Source organism: Coccomyxa subellipsoidea (assembly GCF_000258705.1).
Source record: "Coccomyxa subellipsoidea C-169, whole genome shotgun sequence".
Classification (NCBI taxonomy): domain Eukaryota; kingdom Viridiplantae; phylum Chlorophyta; class Trebouxiophyceae; family Coccomyxaceae; genus Coccomyxa; species Coccomyxa subellipsoidea.
The window spans coordinates 2,296,564-2,315,010 of record NW_005178036.1 but is presented as its reverse complement, the minus strand read 5'-3'; the positions used below and the strand labels follow the sequence as shown (position 1 = coordinate 2,315,010).

General features: G+C 53.6%; 3 protein-coding genes across 3 annotated transcripts; 1 reads left to right on the top strand and 2 right to left on the bottom strand.

Moving 5' to 3' along the window:
* Positions 1–4,115: 4,115 nt before the first annotated feature.
* Positions 4,116–7,639, bottom strand: COCSUDRAFT_66096 (hypothetical protein; the record flags this gene model as incomplete). The annotated part of the gene is made up of 8 exons (XM_005648272.1): positions 7,532–7,639; positions 7,217–7,393; positions 6,794–7,013; positions 6,446–6,583; positions 5,677–5,786; positions 5,099–5,344; positions 4,588–4,823; positions 4,116–4,255 (listed from the first exon to the last, which is right to left on the bottom strand). The coding sequence occupies exons 2-8, from the start codon at positions 7,345–7,347 to the stop codon at positions 4,116–4,118; spliced, it is 1,221 nt and encodes a 406-aa protein (XP_005648329.1). The 5' UTR covers positions 7,348–7,393; positions 7,532–7,639.
* A 153-nt stretch (positions 7,640–7,792) lies between these two features.
* COCSUDRAFT_29014 (galactose oxidase) lies at positions 7,793–13,443 on the top strand (the record flags this gene model as incomplete). The annotated part of the gene is made up of 10 exons (XM_005648271.1): positions 7,793–7,933; positions 8,094–8,178; positions 8,399–8,598; positions 8,936–9,170; positions 9,498–9,712; positions 10,118–10,228; positions 10,567–10,734; positions 11,055–11,184; positions 11,622–11,869; positions 13,390–13,443. Exons 1-10 carry the CDS (start codon positions 7,928–7,930, stop codon positions 13,441–13,443), a joined length of 1,452 nt encoding a protein of 483 aa, XP_005648328.1. The 5' UTR covers positions 7,793–7,927.
* Positions 13,444–14,404: 961 nt separating this feature from the next.
* COCSUDRAFT_63305 (hypothetical protein) lies at positions 14,405–18,393 on the bottom strand (the record flags this gene model as incomplete). Its single annotated transcript, XM_005648270.1, has 9 exons — positions 14,405–14,478; positions 14,774–14,927; positions 15,290–15,594; positions 15,899–16,030; positions 16,401–16,671; positions 16,989–17,249; positions 17,490–17,633; positions 17,754–18,026; positions 18,241–18,393. The coding sequence occupies 9 exons, from the start codon at positions 18,391–18,393 to the stop codon at positions 14,405–14,407; spliced, it is 1,767 nt and encodes a 588-aa protein (XP_005648327.1).
* Between the last annotated feature and the right edge of the window lie 54 nt (positions 18,394–18,447).

The window sequence follows — 18,447 nt, the reverse complement described above, 5'->3', positions numbered from 1 at the left end:
AGACATACTAGACTTCTGTGCTCGCGAAGACCTGTGGCGGGCTTCCTGCTCTGCTTGGCGCTGACTTGCGACGAAGTTGAGTGCGCTGTCGCAGTGAGGGGCCCTGTTCCGCCTGCTGATAAGCCCTGACGGGCTTTGATTCGTACGGGTGCGGAAGCCATTTTCTAAAGCTTGTGCTGCTCGCTGGCAAAATTCACGGACCTCTTGTTTGTTTACAAGCGAGGACAGCCATGCAACGTCGTGTTCGTTGTTCGGAGCTGTTGCCTGCTTTGGCAACCCAAAATCTTGATGTTCCTCCCTTCAGGTCAACCTCAGCCAGGGGGTTTTGATGTGCCCCGCCAAAGGCAAATCGATCGCAAGTCCTGGAAACTGATATCACCGTGACGATTACACATACGACTGCTCAATCGTGTCCATTCGTGCAAGCACAGGACATCTAGCAAGGTGCATGAGAGCTGGTGTGTTAGAATTTGAGCATCTTGTGTATAGGCTTTACTTGTGACCAGTTTGTTGCTGGGGCAAGCAGGCCGAAGTGTCCGCTGTGCTCCTAGTAACAAAATGAGAATGGACACTTTGGAACGACAAGGCTATTGTCTACGAGACAGTGACCATGACATGAACATCCGCCAACTTAGTTATTAATGGACTGAGCACGAAAATTGCTGACACTATCGATGATGCCAGAGTTCCTCGAAATGCACTATTTCTGCGTTCGTTTCACCAGTTCGGCTCAGGATCCTGCTTCCGGAGGCATAGAAGCCAGCAACGAGAATCAAAAGAGTTGTCTATGCCTCGACCTTTTCAACTCCTGCAATGAATCATTGCGTGATTCAGAGACTAAACAAAACTTAGCTCACATGTGATCCTCATCTAGAAAGCCACAATCGTCTTCTGTCAATCCCTGCCCAAGCGGGCAGTTCTCGAATGAACCAGCCGGCCCAGGGCACTTGTTGGATCTGGATCGCGCCAAGGAGCAGAATTTCAAGTCAAATGCAGGCCACATCTCTGTTTTGAGATCTTTCGGAGAATCAAACATTAATTACATGAGCCAGGTGCATGAAATCTGGCGTCTTGTTGATAAGGCGTCTGCTGCCATCTTCAGTTGGATCGAGTCTGACGTGCGCCATGGGTAAGAAGGCTGGCAAGAATTACTACGCTGTACGGGTGGGCAGAACTCCTGGCATTTACCAGTCCTGGCCTGATTGTGAAGACCAAGTGCGTAATCACTTCCATCTGCGGCTCTGGCGGGCAACCTTGTCCTACTTAGAGAACCTTATTCTGCATGAATATCATCGTGAGAATAACTAATTGTTTCAGCTTTGATAAACTTATCGCGATCGCTCGAACATGCAGTGTTGAGGTGAAGATAGCCTTGTCACACCTGTACTCCGGTGAGACAGATCCCATGATATTGACAAATTTTGCTGGGACGACTGCTGCGCAGGTTCGTGGGTTCTCTAGAGCAGAGTTCAAGGGGTTCGGATCGATCTCCGAAGCTCAGGCATACCTGCAGGGTGGCACCGCATTGCACAGCCTGCATCCATCCTCGAGGCCACAGACCAAGCGAAAACATGCAGCTGGGCCTGCATGGCAAGGCGCACTCCTGCAAGAGTACAGCCTGTCTCAGCCGGCGCAGCTGCCATACCAGTACAGCACAGCTGCTGTTGCCTTCAGCAGTGGCCAGGAGCCCTCAAACAAAAGTGAAGAGGAGCAGCCACACTGCCCAGACTGCATGCTCTGCCACCCTGGACACCTATACAGGCTGGTAAGCAATGCATCGCACAGTCCAGGACAATACCCTCAGGCAATTCTGATCTTATCCTGAGAAGTATTCCCCGATGTCTCTGTTATTGTGCACAATAGTCAAAGGTTGCCATTCAAGGCTGCGAGTGGCTTGTGCAGGAATTCGATGGTGGCGCCAGGGGCAACCCTGGGCCAGCCGGTGCTGGTGCAGTGTTGGTGCATGATGAAACCGGGGAGGAGGTGAGTTTTTGTAAACCTCCATTGGCTTCTTGAACCCTTCACGATTCAATTTTCCTGAGCCACTGTGACATCTGAGACTGCAGCCGACATTATAGAGCTCATACCCAAAAGGTTGCAACAACAGCAATATCTGGGCATAGGGAGAGATTCCTGGCATGGCGATTGATATGATCTCAAGAGGGAGATGTTGATTCTTTTGCAGGTAGGAAGAGTGTGCGAGTGGCTGGGACGCGCGACAAACAATGTGGCAGAGTACACGGGGTTGCTGCGAGGCTTAGAGGCTGCACTGGCATGCGGAGCAAAGCGCATCAAGTGCCTTGGGGACTCCAAGCTTGTTGTGGAACAGGTGCTCCTCATTCCTGCTCTGACGAAAATTCTCTGTAGCCCTCATCAAACGACTGGGAAATATTGCCTCTTCCGGGAGGGAGTCCGCCCATCTCTACGGTCATAGGTGCTGCATCATCGGCTGACAACATCGAGACGGCTGCACTCCTCCCGAGCCTTGTGATGTCAGTAGGATGCAGCCCCTACCTGATACTCTTCACTCAGCAGAGTTGTATCCTCTGCGCAATAGGTAGCATTCCCTCGAGCCAATGAGTTTGGCTGCCCAAAAGACTGCAGAGATAAGATGCCCGGCAGCATCAAGTAAGAAGCCAGGAGGGTTCTCCTCCATAAGGACGCCACTCACACCATGTGTGAATATGGGTGGACAGGTGAACGGGCGGTGGCAGGTCAGGAATCCAGGGCTGCAGCCTCTGCACAGAAAAGTGGTCTCTCTTAAGCAGCGCTTTGATGAGTTCTCCCTCCGGCATGTGTACAGGTGCATCCCCAATGGCCTGCCCTCTTTCACCGTCGACTAACAAAGCTCATACCTGCTGCGCTCAGCTGTCCTACTCTTGGCATCGACCTTGTAAGCTCATGCCAGCTCCGCTCAGGGGCCAACACTTGCCTCAAGATTGAGGGAAAAGAAAGATCCAATCAGAATGTTTCAAGCCGAAGTGTTCTCTCTTTCTCCTGTCATTTACTGAGCATTCTAGTGATTCGGGGTGAGCAGGGATAGCAACAAGGTTGCCGATGCCCTGTCCAATGACGCCATGGATGGCAATGGGTGGGATGGATTCAAGGAGGCAGCGGTGAGCACACACACACACCCGCTTGCCCACTTCTGGCAACAACTAATACAGTAGTACTCACTCATCAAAGCCAATGCACTGCATCGTGAAATCTAACAGGCCGTCCTGTCTGCATGCATGCTGCTATGGAGTTGCATGGCTACTTTGCCTGTGACGGGAAGAAGGCTGTACAGAAAATGCTGCATGTGTGAGTGCGCGCCAAATCGTTATTGTATGCACCAAGCAGGGGCGGACCAGGATATTGGAGGAGTGCCCAAACTGCAGCCGCCCCATGTTTGAGGGGTGCGACTGCAATGAGCCGCAAGAACATGCAGGAAGTGCCCCCACGACTGGCATGGCCACGTTGAGGCAGGGGAACAGCCTGGTGGTGCAGGGGTATAGTCCGGCTCACAATTACATGCCAGCCCAGATGCCCCTGGGCCCGGCTGTGGTTGCCAGCCCGTATTTGCAGCCAGCACCGTTTTACTATGTGTAGGCTAGGCGTGCAGCTGGTCTTATGTGAATGTTGCAGCAATACCATTTTGCAGCTGTAAGGTTGATCGCAGGTTTGAGTGCTATGACAAAGCATGGATATGTCTCAACAAGTATGCCTGATCGAGAAAGGCAAGCATCTGGCTGAAAATTTGCAAATTTACAATCAAAATTAGCTCTCAAAATCTCCTCAAAAAGCACCAATTTCCACTCTGCATTTGCATCTGCATTGTTGCATCAGAGCTTCAGGAGCCGCGTCTTGTTGTCACATCGCCCAAATGCACCCGGACGAAAATCAATCGTTCTGCACTTGCATCAGTGTGTTCTTCTGATACGATGATCCAATTCGGCAGTGCTAGCAGCCTTCCTGATCTCGATTATCCCTTTCCATGTGGTTCCCTCACTGGAAGGTGACAGAAAGCAATGCTGCTAGGGAGGCAACCAGCATCAAGCTGGACTGTGGGACTTTCATGTCCTTGGCCAGCTTCAAAGCATCCTCCAGCCATGGCGAGCCTCCAACATAGAGGCTCAGCGTGCCCTGGCGCCTAATCGCTCTTTGAACTGTTGGATGGGCTGCCAGACCGGCTGGAGGCCCCGGACGATGACGACCCAGAAGTGGAGGAGTCCTCGCCGCGCGCTGGCCGCCTTGGTGGCGGTGACCTCGCAGCCTGCTGTGCACGACGAAGCATCTCAGCGCACTGCATTCTGTTGCCAAAACAACTTCCAGAACACAAGCCAGGACCCCCGAGCTCCTGCCTTGCAGGCATGCTGTATGCGTGCTCTTGCTCCCCTGTGAATGCCACCGAAATACCCGATGTAACAAACACTCCTGGACATGGAGCACAGATGTTGTCCAGGTAGGCTGCCAGTAATGATGTTGTGCAGTGTACAGGTCGTATATTTCATTATTAACACATTCAGAGACCTGTAAAAAGCCACCTGAGGCTCACTGGTCTTGTGGGCAGTCAGTATATAGAGAGATGCCGTGGCAGAGGATTACCTTGGCTGGAGGTGAGCGGGTGCGGCGGCGGCCGGGGGACGAGCGGCGGCGCGGCGGTGGCGAGGGGGGCCGCCTGCGGCGCGGGGGCGTGGGGGACCGGCGCCTCCGCGGGGGGGAGGCCCCCCTGCGGCGGCCCGGGCTCGGCCTGCGGCGCGGCGGCGATGGCGGCCTGCATGGTGTGCGCAAGATACGTCATCACCCCTGTTGTTGCATAATTACTACCTTCCACCCTCCCTCTCTCAACAACACCATACTAAGTACGGCAGAGCTCCTGGAGGACTCTGGCCTGGCAAGCGGCGAGCCCATCGTCGTGCCTTTTACCTACCACTTTATCACAAAGTGCCTGGCACCCTCATAAGAACAATTCAATTCCACTCGAAGTGCCAGAGGGAGATCCAACACATTTTACACATCACCCATGTGTCTTACTCTCCTTGTGGGACGGCAACATCCCCCACCTAATTTTTCTCAATGAAGAGGCAAAACTGTATGAGATGGGCTGTGCGCGCACCGGCGGCCCCGAGGCGGGGAGGCCTGGCGTCTGTAGGGGAGAGGGGAGGCCCCCCGACGGCGGGGCGGCGACGGCAGCCGCTGCGGCCGCGGCCGCTCCGGGCGGCGGTCGTCGTCGCGGCGCGGGCGGTCCCGGTCTGCGCCGCGTTCCCGGTCCCGCCGCGGCGAGGCCGGCCGCTTTGGCGGCGGCCCTGGCAGCGGCGCCGGCGGCGGCGTGCGCTTGCGCGGCACCAGCACAAATTGCACGCTGCACAGTCCCCCACAGAATAGAGTCAATTTATGAAGCCTTGTTTGCAGCAGACCTCAGGCTTGCGACCAGGAACAGGTATTGCAACAAGGCACATAATGCTGGTCAATTGGCAATGTCCGCTTCCAACGAGCAATGTTGGGCCAGGTGACAAAGACAGCACGTTCCTGCTGATGTTTGCACTGCACAGTTTCCAAATCAGCAAGTCCCCGCTAAGATACATGCAGAATCAGTTCCTGACATCCCCGTGACAAACAAATAAGCTCCAGTGAGGAGGTTAATTGGTATCACAAAACTTATAAAGGTTGGTGTCCGCAGCTCAGATGAAGCACCTGAGAACGTTCCCGTCCAGCTGGCCGCCGTCCATATGCACACGCGCCTTCTCGGCCTCATCCCGGTCCTTGTACTCCACATATGCAAAACCCCTAGGAAGATTCACCACCTGCGTTGCAATCCCTTGGTTCACGTGACTCTGCTATACTACTGTATATATTCTAGCAGTTATTTTCTGGCACACCTCTAGAGTGCCCAAGAATGAAGGCTATTCCAGTACAGCTGACACAATGTGGTTTGTGCTAGCTGGCATGGTGTGAAAGAAATATTTAACAAGCAGGTGCAGGCAGAAAGCTCCTCAGACAATAAGCGGAAAAGTAGGATCATCCCTCTTGCAAGGTATCTTAGCATAATCGTCACATCACCAGAGCTTCCAAACCCATGCTAGGCACACCGCTGACTATGAAAAGAGCTGCTGCATCAGTGCTGTTTGCTCAATGGTCCACTCTAAGAAATCTGTGTAATCATCTCATTCATTAGGCCACATGTAATACAGCAGATTGACTACTAAGCAGGTACAGACAAAAGCTCCTCAGACAATAAGCGGAAAAGTAGGATCATTCCTCTTGCGAGGTATCTTAGCATAATCGTCTCATCACCGGAGCTTACAAACCCATTCTGCTGACTGTAATAGGAGCTGCTGTTTCACAGCTGCTTGCTCAATGGCCCTCTCTGAACACTTTTTCAAGGGAACTGTGAATGCAAAGCATGTTGCATTGCTTAATCTGCAGGACACTAGAAGGTAGAAATGAGGCAGTGAGGACATACCTTGTCGACTGACAGCTCCACAGACTTGATGGCGCCGAAGGTGGAGAAGATCTCCTTGATGTGATCCTCTGTCACATTCCTTGTCAAGTGACCCACATGCAGCCGTGTCGTGACAGGACTTGTTGCCCGGCCATTCGCCTGCAGTCAGAGTCACACTTGAATGATGATTTGAATCATGCAGTGGCCGCACCTTGCTGCTCTATGCGTTCACAAAGCGGCCTGCTGTTTCTGGAGCTTGATTCATGTTGAGCTTGTCACATTTAGATCGATTAAGAGTAAACCTGCAATCTCAAGTCAGGTTCATGTCAAAATCAGCTGTTTTTGTGAGTCTGCACAGAGTTGGCACACCTTTGGTGCAGCATCCTTGTCAACGTCCCTTGGCTCTGCTGCTTTGGACTTAGCCTTTAGCATAGCATCTGGCATCGCCTCATCAGCATCCTTCCCCTTGCCTACCCCCTTCTCAGCTGCTGCCTCGCTGCGCTTTGGCGGTGGCGGCAGGTCTGCTGCCTCCTCATCCCAATCATTTGCCTTTGCTTTGGCTTTAGACTGGGGAGCAGGAGACGGGCTCCTGCACACCCAAGAACGTTCACACATCTGGCAATGATCAAAACGTATGACTGATCATGTTAAGAAATTATTCTACAGACATTGTAGCGGATGACAGCCAGACAAGGGCTTGTGTGCCTGTCCCACTACTCAACAGGTTTGTCAACAGTTGAGTTCCCATGCGCTATGAGGTTAAGATCATCAAATTTCCCTTTCTTGACTCACCTAGATGCTGAATCTGACGAGGAACTTCCGGAACTTGTCCCTGAAGATGAGGACCCAGACGAACTAGAACCTGAACCACTGTCGGATCCAGAAGGGCTCGCCTCTTTGGCATCTTTGTTTTTCTTTGCCATGTTGACCGGGCTGTCAGTTATGAAATTTAATGCATCCTTTGATCACCTGCAGAAAAGAAGACCGCCATGTTGCTTCCTGAAGGTATGGTAAGGCTGTGCCTTTCACTTCGGTCAAAACCGCCAGCATTTTTGATATGAACGGCTTTCCAAATGCTGCTCCATGAGAACTTTGCAGAACAATCACCTGGCATCAGACCTGATCCCCAAACAAAGCACTAGTGTCTTCTGAGCAGGGCTTCAGCTGTCCGCATCACACATGCACAGATTCACCACCATTCTCCCAATGTTCTCCCAGTGATGGCAGATGTCTACTGAAAATTGCGTGTATTGTTCTGCTGGCTGCTTTGTCAGGAACGCCTCGCGATAACGTGGATGGCGCGAATGTCCGAAGCGAAATTTTTCTTCTTTTTCAATCATTTTCAACAAGCGCAATTCTGGTTCATATGAATACTCCTTTTAAGACAATTGAAGTAGCGTGCATGTGGTCTCGCATCAATATTCGGTGGTTTTAATGCTGCATCGAGGCCTCGTAAGTAAGAAATCCGAGGTTTGAGCAGAAAGAGAAGGTCTATTGGGCATCATGTCGGTGCGTTAGAGCTGCAATGAAAACTGTTGTAGTATCTGGTTTTGATTTGTCTTGATTGGGTTTATCGAGGGAGGCACCAGTTCGTCGCTTGTCCTGATGAACTTGATGAAGTGCAATCGAACGGAAAGCTGCATTTTTAAATAGCTGTTGATTCTTGCAGGCTAGCAATTCACAAGATGCATGCACACTGCCATACCCAGACCGTTTCCACGCAGCTGTGAACTTCATCGTGAACTCTGTTCCTGGTACGACTCTCAGCTGTGTTCCCTAATTGCTGACCAGGGGCCACTGACACAGTGATGTGACAGCAAATGTCGACTTTGGGACATTGCCGTGCTCAAGCTTTCTTGCTAGGAGGGTTCTCAGGGTCTTCTAGCGAGCTGGCATCTTCATCTGAGGTTCAAGTACTACCAAATCCACCAATACATTGTCAAGATCCAAGCAAAACGACGCCATTGGCTGCAGGTACAAAGCCAGTGCCAGATGAGCTTCGCCTGGCGCTCTTTGCGCTGCACCAGCAGGCCACAGTGGGCCCATGCACAGAGGCCAAGCCGTGGGGATGGAATGTGGTGGAGAGCGCAAAGTGGGAGAGCTGGAACCAGTTGGGCAACATGTCGTCTGTGGAGGCCATGCGCCTGTATGTGAAGCTCATTGAGCAAGAGCAGGTGCGCCTCTTTTATCCTTCGAAATGTCCAGTGGTGACTGTCAGCGTAGCTCGAAAAGTTCACGAAGGTATGCTGCTATCCTCCCGCAAGCAAGGCTCCTGAAGCAGCCTTTGACCTACTGATGCATGTCTCGTGCATGGCCCAATTAGATGTGTTCCAGCAGCTGAGAGGCCCTGCCAAAAGAAGTCGTCAATCAGAAGTTTGGACCTCACCGTCCATCTTCGTTAATGCATCTGACGAATCATCTCAATGCATCTGACGACTCATCTCACTCATCGACTCATTTGATGACTCATCCACTGACTCATTCACTGACTCATCCGCTGATGTGGCACAGCCGGACTGGTGGGCGCTGGCCAAGGCGCACAAGCACAAGCTGTCGCTACTGGCGGCAGAGGAGAACGGGGGGGACTCAGACGGGGGGGCCTACTTTGCCAGCCCGGCCCTGGATGCCGCCCCACTGGGGGTCTGGTCCACCCCCTTTGTTGAGGGGCCCAAGCGCCCCCCGCCGCGCTACGAGCATGCGGCCGCCACCGTCGGGCCAAACCTGTACGTCCTGGGCGGCAACTGCGGTGCGCGGCCTTGCAAACAATCATGCAAGATTGGAAATGCACTGCTCCATTGTTCGATTCATGAGCACGCATGGATGGGTGAATTCCTAGGTGTCAAATGGATCTCGATGAATTTCCTGACACGGGAACTTCCATGTAATGGTTGCAATGAAAAATGTAGAATTTGACATTTGTCTGATTTGATCAGTGTGCAGCCTGAGCATCAGAATGGATTGGTCTGCATTCGACTCTCCCTGACAATCCTGCAGCATAGGGCACAATTTATTAGCATGCACATCTGCACAATATGTGCTGGACTTTTTATCAAATGAGTGAACAATTTCACAGGCGGGCGCTACCTGGGGGACGTGTGGATCTTGGCGCTGGACACAATGACGTGGAGTCCAGTCAGCGGCCCGGCCAAGTCAGCGCCGCCAACGCCCTCACAGAACGGGGATGCGGCCGCTATTTTGGCGCCGGTGCCGCAGCCGCTGCCGCCGTGTGCCGGCCATGCCATGGTCGCCTGGGGCAGCAAGCTGCTCGTGCTCGGGGGCCACATGAAGGTGCTGCATACCCCCTTGTACGCTGCATGCAGCCAGGACACTGGTTTCTTTTTATTTTCAAAATTTACTGCTTAAGGGTGCTCGAGGGGCCATATGAGGGTGCATACCGCATAAAATTCTGTATGTAGCTGGGATGCTATATTCCTTTAGAGTTATTCTCACTTGCATGGGCAATGGAGAAAGGAATTCCCTGGTCACCATAGAGTTATCCGGGGCCGATGGAGCACTGTTCCAGTTGACACGTTCATGTGGAAGAATCTGTACAGCTTGTTTAAGCTTGTTTTCAACTGTGTGGAGGTGTGTTTGAGGTCAGTAACAGGAAGTGCGTGAGGCCTAAGAAGTACAGATGTGTTCAGAATATTACAAAGAATGTCCTCGGCGACTGATATTGTTCTGAAACTGCAGGCGAAGGATGCGAGGAAGGATCTGCAGGTGAGCGCGTTTGACACGCAGGCCACCACCTGGGCACTGTTGGAGCCGTCAGGAGCGCCCCCCACCTCCAGGGGCGGCCACTCGGTGCGCACACCCCGCTTTTTCCCCCCAATTGTTTAGAAGGCTTCAAAAATCATCGCATGCAAAAGAAACTCCTACGGATCCAGACGCTCACCCTTGCTCAGAGAATAACCACCAGCTAGGTACGCAGACCTTGCAGAAATGTTTTGAAGGAGTTGTCTTTTACCAGACCTTGGACGGGGGCATGCAGGCAGAATGGCCATCATGCACAGAGGCTTAGCCTGCCTTTTGCCCAGCTGAGCAACACTAGCATATCCTCTCCCATGGTAGCATGCATTCAGGGTGAGCTCATAACGCACAGCGCTTTGCCATGTGAGCATGAGTTTTGTGGTCAATTGCAGGCCACCATCATCGGCAGCAGCGTGTTCATCTTTGGCGGGGAGGACTCCTCGAGGCGGCCCCTGGGTGAATTAGTCATCCTTGACCTGGCGGCCATGGCGTGGGTGCGCGCAGACACCACCGGCCTCCCGCCAGCCGCGCGCTCGGCGCACACTGCCGTCGCCTACAAGGTGGGTTTGTCGGACATTCGCAACCCATTGTGGTGAGCTAGACACATCCTCGTGTACAGTCTGATGCGATTGTACAGGGGCCTCTCGTGACTGTTCTGTCATCCTAATGTGCAGAAGAACACCCTTAAAAGACCTTTGAAGTCGAGGCAAGTGCGCAATTCTGTGCTCACAGAAGAGTCCATGTCTCACTGTACATTCATCTTCTCTGCCAATGCAAAAGCCAACTTCGGTGTTTGGGATCTGGGGATTTGTGTCTCAAGGCTAAGTCTTGCTGAGCGCAATCAGATGAGAAAGAACTGAGCACATGTGTGTCTGCGCAGAACCGGTTCCTGGTGGTTTTTGGCGGCGGCAGTGTGGCGCACTGCTACAACGACGTGAGCCTGCTGGACACCAAGACCAACGAGTGGAGCAGCCCCGCCACCGACGGTGTACCTCCCACGCCCCGCGCCGGTGCGGCCCCGGCCATGCCTCTGTGCTTCATTTTTCCATGCCCTGCTGCCGGATCCCATGCATTTTGTGCCTGTGTCTGCTATCAGAGGACTCAGTGTCTCGAGGACAAATCTGAAACCCATTGTGCAATTCAGACCCAGTCAGGCGTTGAACAGTGCCGGTACGCTTGCTCAATAGCTCCGTCCATCCCATGCATGGCAGACAGTGCGTGGTGCAATTGGGCAGGATCCACATGTTCAATAGCTTCGATTTTGAGTTTAGACTTGCTGTTTTAAAATTGAACAGGCCATGCAGCGGCACTGCTGGGCGACCGCCTCTGTGCTTGCCCTAGTGCTCCGGGCATCCCATCCTGGCAGACACTGTGAGCAAGACACAATTTGCACACGTTCAAAGCCTCGCATTTTGAACTTACAATTTGCAAATTTGAATTCGAACAGGCCATGCAGCGGCGATGCTGGGCGACCGCCTGTACGTGGTGGGGGGCGGCAACAACAGCGCGGGCTGCGCCGACCTCGCATGCCTCGACCTCTCCGGCCTCGCCGCGGGGCGGCCGCTGCGCTGGAGTAGTGTCGCAACCGCCGAGCCACGCAGCGCGATCGCGAGCGAGGGGCTTTCATTGGTCGCCGCGCGCGGCCCCGGTGCCCTCGTGGCATACGGCGGATACAACGGACGCTACCACAGCTCCGTGCACGTCTTCCGACCGGGTGTGCACCAAAATACCTTTGGATTATTTCAATGTGAGATAATGACACTCTTAATCGGGTGTCCAGGGGCCGGGTCTACCAGAAATAAGGATTCAAAGGAAATTTTCTATTTGACGGGGATGTTGTTTTACTGATTGAAACAATAACAGCAGAGCTGCGGTCCTCTGACAAATGGCCCTCATGGCAAGTCTACAATTTCGTGGAAATCTGTGCCTGTTGCGCATGTGACTTCTTATCTGAAGAGGTAAAAGGTGTTTTGGATCGCGTTGTGTTGAATGATCTGCACATATATGCTCTGGTTGTCCATTACAAGGTGGAGAGAATTAGGAACGAGACAGTGCTGGCTTCCACCAGTGCATCTTCCGACTGGTGGTATATCAAGGTCATCATGCTGCCTTGTGACATTTTGTATTGTGTGCAGCGCCTGAGAGTGCCCCTGCTGCTGATGAGCCCGCGTCAGCTTCAGGGGCCAAGGCTGAGCCTGAACAGGCGCTGGGAGGCAAGTCCAAGAGCCATAAGGCGGATGCCAACGGCGATGCAGGTCTGACACAATTCCATGCGCTCTTCGCACTTTTGCACGTAGACTCTTTGAAGAAAAAAACACTTAAAGATTTTTTTTAGTAGATGTGTTGGACAGCTGCGGTTGTAAATAGTGAAATGGTATGAGAGCCGACAGTAGCTACAAAGAAGGTTTTGATAAGAAGCTCTCCAAGTGTACTTGTTGCTTGAAGCAGTACTTGCCTCAGCCTAATGACATCCTGACTGAGATGATAACTGCTTCAAACTGCAGGTATTCTTGGGACTTCATTATTGGACTCTTCACAACCCTTCTTCACTGGATTTAGTTGTCAGGTCTCGCTGTCCGCAGCGACCTGCCCGTATACAATGATATAATCAACCTTTAAAGTCGGCTGAGGGAGTTGTTGCGCAGGTCCAGCAAGGAGGTCGGACTCTGGGCACCTTACATCAAAGGTGTCGAAGCCGAGTGGCGGTGACGGGGAAGCTGCGGCGGCGCGCCGGGAAGCTGCCACCGCCAAGGAAGCTGCTGCGTCCGAGCTGGCGCTGATGCGACGCGAGCTGGCTTCCGCACAGACTGCAGCCGCCGATGCAGAATCCGCTTTGGCCGACGCCGAGAAAGTGCGCGCCACTTCTTCCTGAAACAATAGAACTCTTGCACCTGCCTCCATTATGCTTGAGGTTGAGGACTGACGCAGCCTTGAGGACTTCCAACGCATGTAGGGATCTGTGCTCTCCAGTGCAATGCTGCCTTGAATCCAATCAGTTTGCAGCTGCATGCATGTGTGTGATTATCCACCTCCAATGATTAGGGAGCTCTGTCTTGTTAGGTGCCTTTGCATGCAATGTAATGGTCTGGCTCTGCAATAGCTCATGCCAGTGGCAAGTGTGTGCTCTATTGCAGAGGCTGGAGGCTGCTGCAAAGGAGGCTGACGCGCAGTCGAGCAAGATCTTCAGGCTGGAGGTTGAGCTGGCTGAGGCCCAGAAGAAGCTGCAGACCACCTCTGAGCTGGAAAAGGAGCTCAGCCACTACAGGTGAAACCGTCAGACTTCACTCTGCACGCACTGCATCTGGGAAAGCCTCACACATTGTCAAAGCACTGTACACCTGATGTCTGTCTCCGGCATTTTCTTGTTTATTTTTTCCCGCTGATAGATAACATCATCTGCAGCATGTTTTTGGCATGTGCGGGTCTGCCCTGGAGGAATCATATCATGGATGGCAATGAGACAGTAGGGTGCAGAAGTCTACCCAGCTTGAGTGTTGGGAGGTTGAGAGCTGGGCGTGTGGGTGTCTGCAGGAAAGTGGCCAAGGAGGCAGAGCAGAAGGGCAAGGGCGGCATCTGGGGTTACATCTCTGGAGCTTGATATTCCTTTTGGCAGTCCTCCAGAGGATCCTGATGGGGCTCAGGCTGATTTGTATCACCCTTCAGCTGAGGAGGCACAAATCTTGAACATGCCTGTAAAGCGTTTCCCAGAATTTACCGTGGTTTATCCCCTTCATTACGCCATAATGCGGAGTGCTGATCAACACTGTCTCGTTTCCAGCATTGCAGTTGCCTCTTTTGTACAAAAGGAGCATTGCAGAGAGTGTCTATCAGTAACTTTGGGGTTCTCTAAGATCGGCATCTCAGGTTTGGATTGGCATTATTGAGCTAATCATGGTACGGTGAGAAGCCGGATTACATTGATTGCAAGAAGCACGCACAATCATGACTCTCGCTGACTCTCACTTTTTGCACCATCACGTAAGCTGACCACTGTCAAACTTGCAAAACAATCTCAAGAAGACAGCTGAGATGAATTTGGACAACACGAATGCACAAGATTCGCAGCAAGATTCGATATCCTTCACACTTACAAGCACATGTTTGGAAGGGGCTATGGGCAGGTTAGCAAGGCAGCCGAAGGCGCAAAGCTCTTCACTACCAGAAAGGCCGCGGCTGAGGGGATGACACATCGCCACCTGTGGAGTGTGTGCAACAGAGGCCACACAGCAGTCAGTCCTCCTCATCTCCATAATCCACCAGGCCACCAAAGCTGCCCCCACCTGCACTACCCTGGCCCCTGCCACCTACAGAGAGCGCAACAGAACAAGACACACAACCTCTCAGTTTGGGACCCCCAACCGAGTTGCGCCTAGATGAGCGACTGCAAGTAAGCGGTGCTTGAGGAATGTAACAAAATTAGAACACCTGAAGAGCACGGGGCACAGAATTGCCGTCAGCGGAACAAACATCTGCGATACGAAAAGAGCCAATGCCCATTTCTTGTACTTCGACTCCCCGATTCACTGCTCACTTGTGCTGCATGCACCTGCAATTTTTAGAAAAGAAAATGGACAAAGGAGGCACTTTGCGTTTTCTCACCTGCTGCACCGCCAGGAAATCTTGGAGGGGGAGGTCCCATCGGCTGCTGCGGCTGCCGCGGCGGTGGGGGGCCCATGGGCATCTTTGCGGAAGCTGCGCCCCCCGGCCGAGCGTCCGGCGCTGGCGCATAGTACGCTGGCGGCTGCTGCGGTTCCTGCGCGCATGGATAGGGGCGGAGGCACCACGCACAGTCAGCTGACCGCACTTGCAGCCTCGAATTCTCACCCTACTGCCTGGCAAACTTGGGGGAAGGTGCAGATGGTTCCCTGTTTCTGAACCCATCATTGCTTCCGGGTTCTCGATTACGGCATGATGATCACCCCGGCACAGCCCACTGCGGGCAGAAGAATCGCAGCGTGGCAATATACAGCGAGGCTGGCCTGTTGCATTCCCACCCCGGAGGTACACATGTGACTCAGGACATTCATAAAGCCAGCATTGCAATGTGCTCCCAGAGAAAAGATTACAGCATCCCGAGAATGGTGCAAATGCATATACCGCAGTCAGCCTGCCCACCTGCCGCTCCTCTTTGAACTCTTTGAATCGCTTCTTCCGCTGCTCTCCCTCACTCTGCTGCTGTGCATGTGCCTGCTCCTGCTGACTGGACGGCGCCAGAATAGGCGAAGGCTGCTGCGCCAGATTTGGCGGCGGCGGCGGCGGCGTCTGGTCTTGCGCGGCAGGGGTCGTCGCGCCACTGGATGGGGCGCCAGGGGTCGCGCTACCGTTGGGCGGGGGGTAACCGTAGGGGGATTGTTGCGCGTAGGGGACCTGTGGCTGCTGATAGGGCGTGGGATACCCTTGTCCTGGGGCAGGCATATGCCCTGCAGCAAATGGGTATAAATCTTATTTATACATATATACCCGTTAGTACGTACCCATAGAGCAGCGGCTGCTCCATCATCGTGCTTCTTTACATTAGCCTAGAGAGGACGACTGATGACAGATGGCCAGTGAGCCTAGGGCAAACCATGTGCAAACTCATGCTGAATGCATAGAGGCACCTCTTGTGTCTGTGCGCTTTTGAGGTGGCCCTATGCACTTCAGTATTGAGGCCACATGCTGACTCCTAGGGCCGCTACTGCACAGTGCAAGTTTGTGAAGACCCCAAGAGGGCGATGTATTCACCTGGGACGTAGGCAGGGGGTCTCTGCGCATATGCAGCGGGCGGAGGTCTGTAGCCGGGGGGTGCGCCGTAGCCTCCAGGTGCAGGCGGCTGGTACGGCGGTTGATAGCCGCCTGCAGGCTGCCCGTAAGGAGCTGCAAGCAACACACGATTATAATAAAACATTGAGCCACCGTTTCAAACACCACTCCTGCATGGAAAGAGCAGGGGGGCTATCTACTGCTAATTTGCTTGCCACGATTTTACACATGATCGTGCAGCCTCCCCAGAGATGAGATGACAACAACATATGAGTGTGTGCATGTGCCAACTTTGGAAGTGCCACTCATCAGCTCGAAATCCCAAAAGGACTGCACGCACAAACAACACCGGAGTCCCTGCACCCATCTCATCCCTAAGGAGCATACATCTCATCCCTATGGATCATACTTTTCTCTACAGCTGCAATTCCAGCATATGGCCAGGGATACTATAGCAACGCAACGCAGCAGACACATCTCGCACCTGCGGCCTGCGGAGGGTACGCGTTCGGGGCGGCTGTGGGCGGCGGGTACCCGTAACCCCCGTAGGGGGGTCCCGGCTGCTGCGGCGGTGGCGCGGCCCCGTAGGCCGGAGGGGCCCCGGCGGCCGGCGGCGGGCCCCCCATTGGCACGTAGGGGTACGCTTTGGCATGCTCGGCGCGCACTGTGTCGTTGAGGTTCTGCGCGAGCTTTGTCGCGTCGCCGAAGGCCTTGGGCAGTGCGGAGCTCACGAAGATATGCAGCGCCTCTGTCTCCTGAAAGCGGGTCAAACACTTGAATTATTGCGCCATGAATCTCATGATGGCACTCCCAAGACGCAATCCTATCAAAATTGACTGACAGGCCTTTTAATCAGTAGCAGGCCATACTCTTGGCAGGCAGGAACAGGAATTATGCGTGTGAAGTCACTGCCGATGCACCTAGCCACAGATATAACCCAACACTGACACAAATTGCCAAAATTAATTGTACGCATGAAGGATGTAGAACTTGAGGGGTGTGCTGGTGCCGCACACGCAGGCCACTAGGCAGAGGGTCATCATGAATGCATGATGTGAGACTTGCAGTGCACCTGTGTCCCGCTGCCGCGGCCGCGGAGAGCCACAGTGGCGCCAGTCTCCTTCTCGATGTGCTGCAGGTAGCTGCCATTGGGCCCCTTGAGGCGCTGGCAGATGTTGAAGTCTGGGACGGCCTCAAAGCCGACCCAGATGCAGGTGCTCTGCACGCCCGGCGCAGGCTGCCTGAACTGCCCGGCTGGCCCCGGATACTGCCCGGGATGGGCAGCGGGAGGGGTCGCCCCGTACGGCTGCATCGGCGGCTGCATGTTGTACGCCTGCTGCAGGCACACTTGCTGATTTTTGTGATTTACTAAATGACAATGCTCAAGTGGAATGAAACAACGCCGTCTTACCGTCTGCCTGAGCACTGCTGCATTGGTAGAGTGTCTTGCAATGGTAAAGCTTGCAAGTGCGCCACATGCGCATGCAAATTTGGCATGCATGAGTATCTAAGATGTGACACCAAGGGTGCATCTCTGAAGGATTTGAGGAAGTATACTGCGCACGGATCAGACCTGTTGTGGCGGCCCAACTGCGTTGAAGGAGGGGCGCTGGCTGGCAGGCTGATAGGGGCCTCCCTTCATGACGCGCTGCCCCTGCAGCATGGCTTGGATCTCTGCAGCAGCCGCGTCCACACAGCGCTGCTTCTCAGCATCATCCTGCCGCACACGACACACTCAATAGTGGTTCTTGTGGAAGCATTGGAAGCCCATTGTCTGCTAGTTGAGTTCATGGGATGTAGAGACACAAAGCATGCCAAGGGGAGATCAGTGGTAAACCTCTGTTGATGAGGCGCCCGGGGTGATGAACAGGTACAGAGGTTGCTCTGTGTCAGATGGGGGCATGCCAGGAGGCATGTAACGCCCCCTGGTAACTATCTGGGTGCCTGTGCGCCTGCCAATGTCGTCCTGGGTGGGCCGCTTGGTCAGATGATGACGCATGTCTGGGGGTGCATCGTTGATGGTGACCTGCCTGGATATCCCTGACTCCTCCTCAGCCTTTCTGAATGGCCCTCCCCTGCCCTGCGGCAGCTTCCCCTGGGCTGCCAATTCCTGCATAACAAATTACAAGCAACCTTTTATACAGAACTGAGCGTGAAAGTAAGGATCCATCAAAGATATTGATCATCGATTATTTTGAAATGGTAATAGACGATTAATACACCCATACCATATTTAATTTGGCAACAATAGCAGCTGCTCCCTGCTGGGCACGGGCTATTGTGGTTGCATCCAGTGTTTGTCCAGGCTTTGGTGGAGCATTGACTGGCGTAGGAGCCGGCGCTGCGGCACCCATAGCGCCCTGAGGTGTGATGAATCCGACCATTCCACTGCTGGCTGCGTTGCCTGCTGCGTTGCCTGCAAGGGGAATGCCTTGTGGGGCTGCAACATCCCACTTCCGCCTTCTGCGCTCGGTCATTCTATTCGCTGTCCTAGATTCCGCAGCTAAAGTTTCCTTCTCTTCGAATTACGA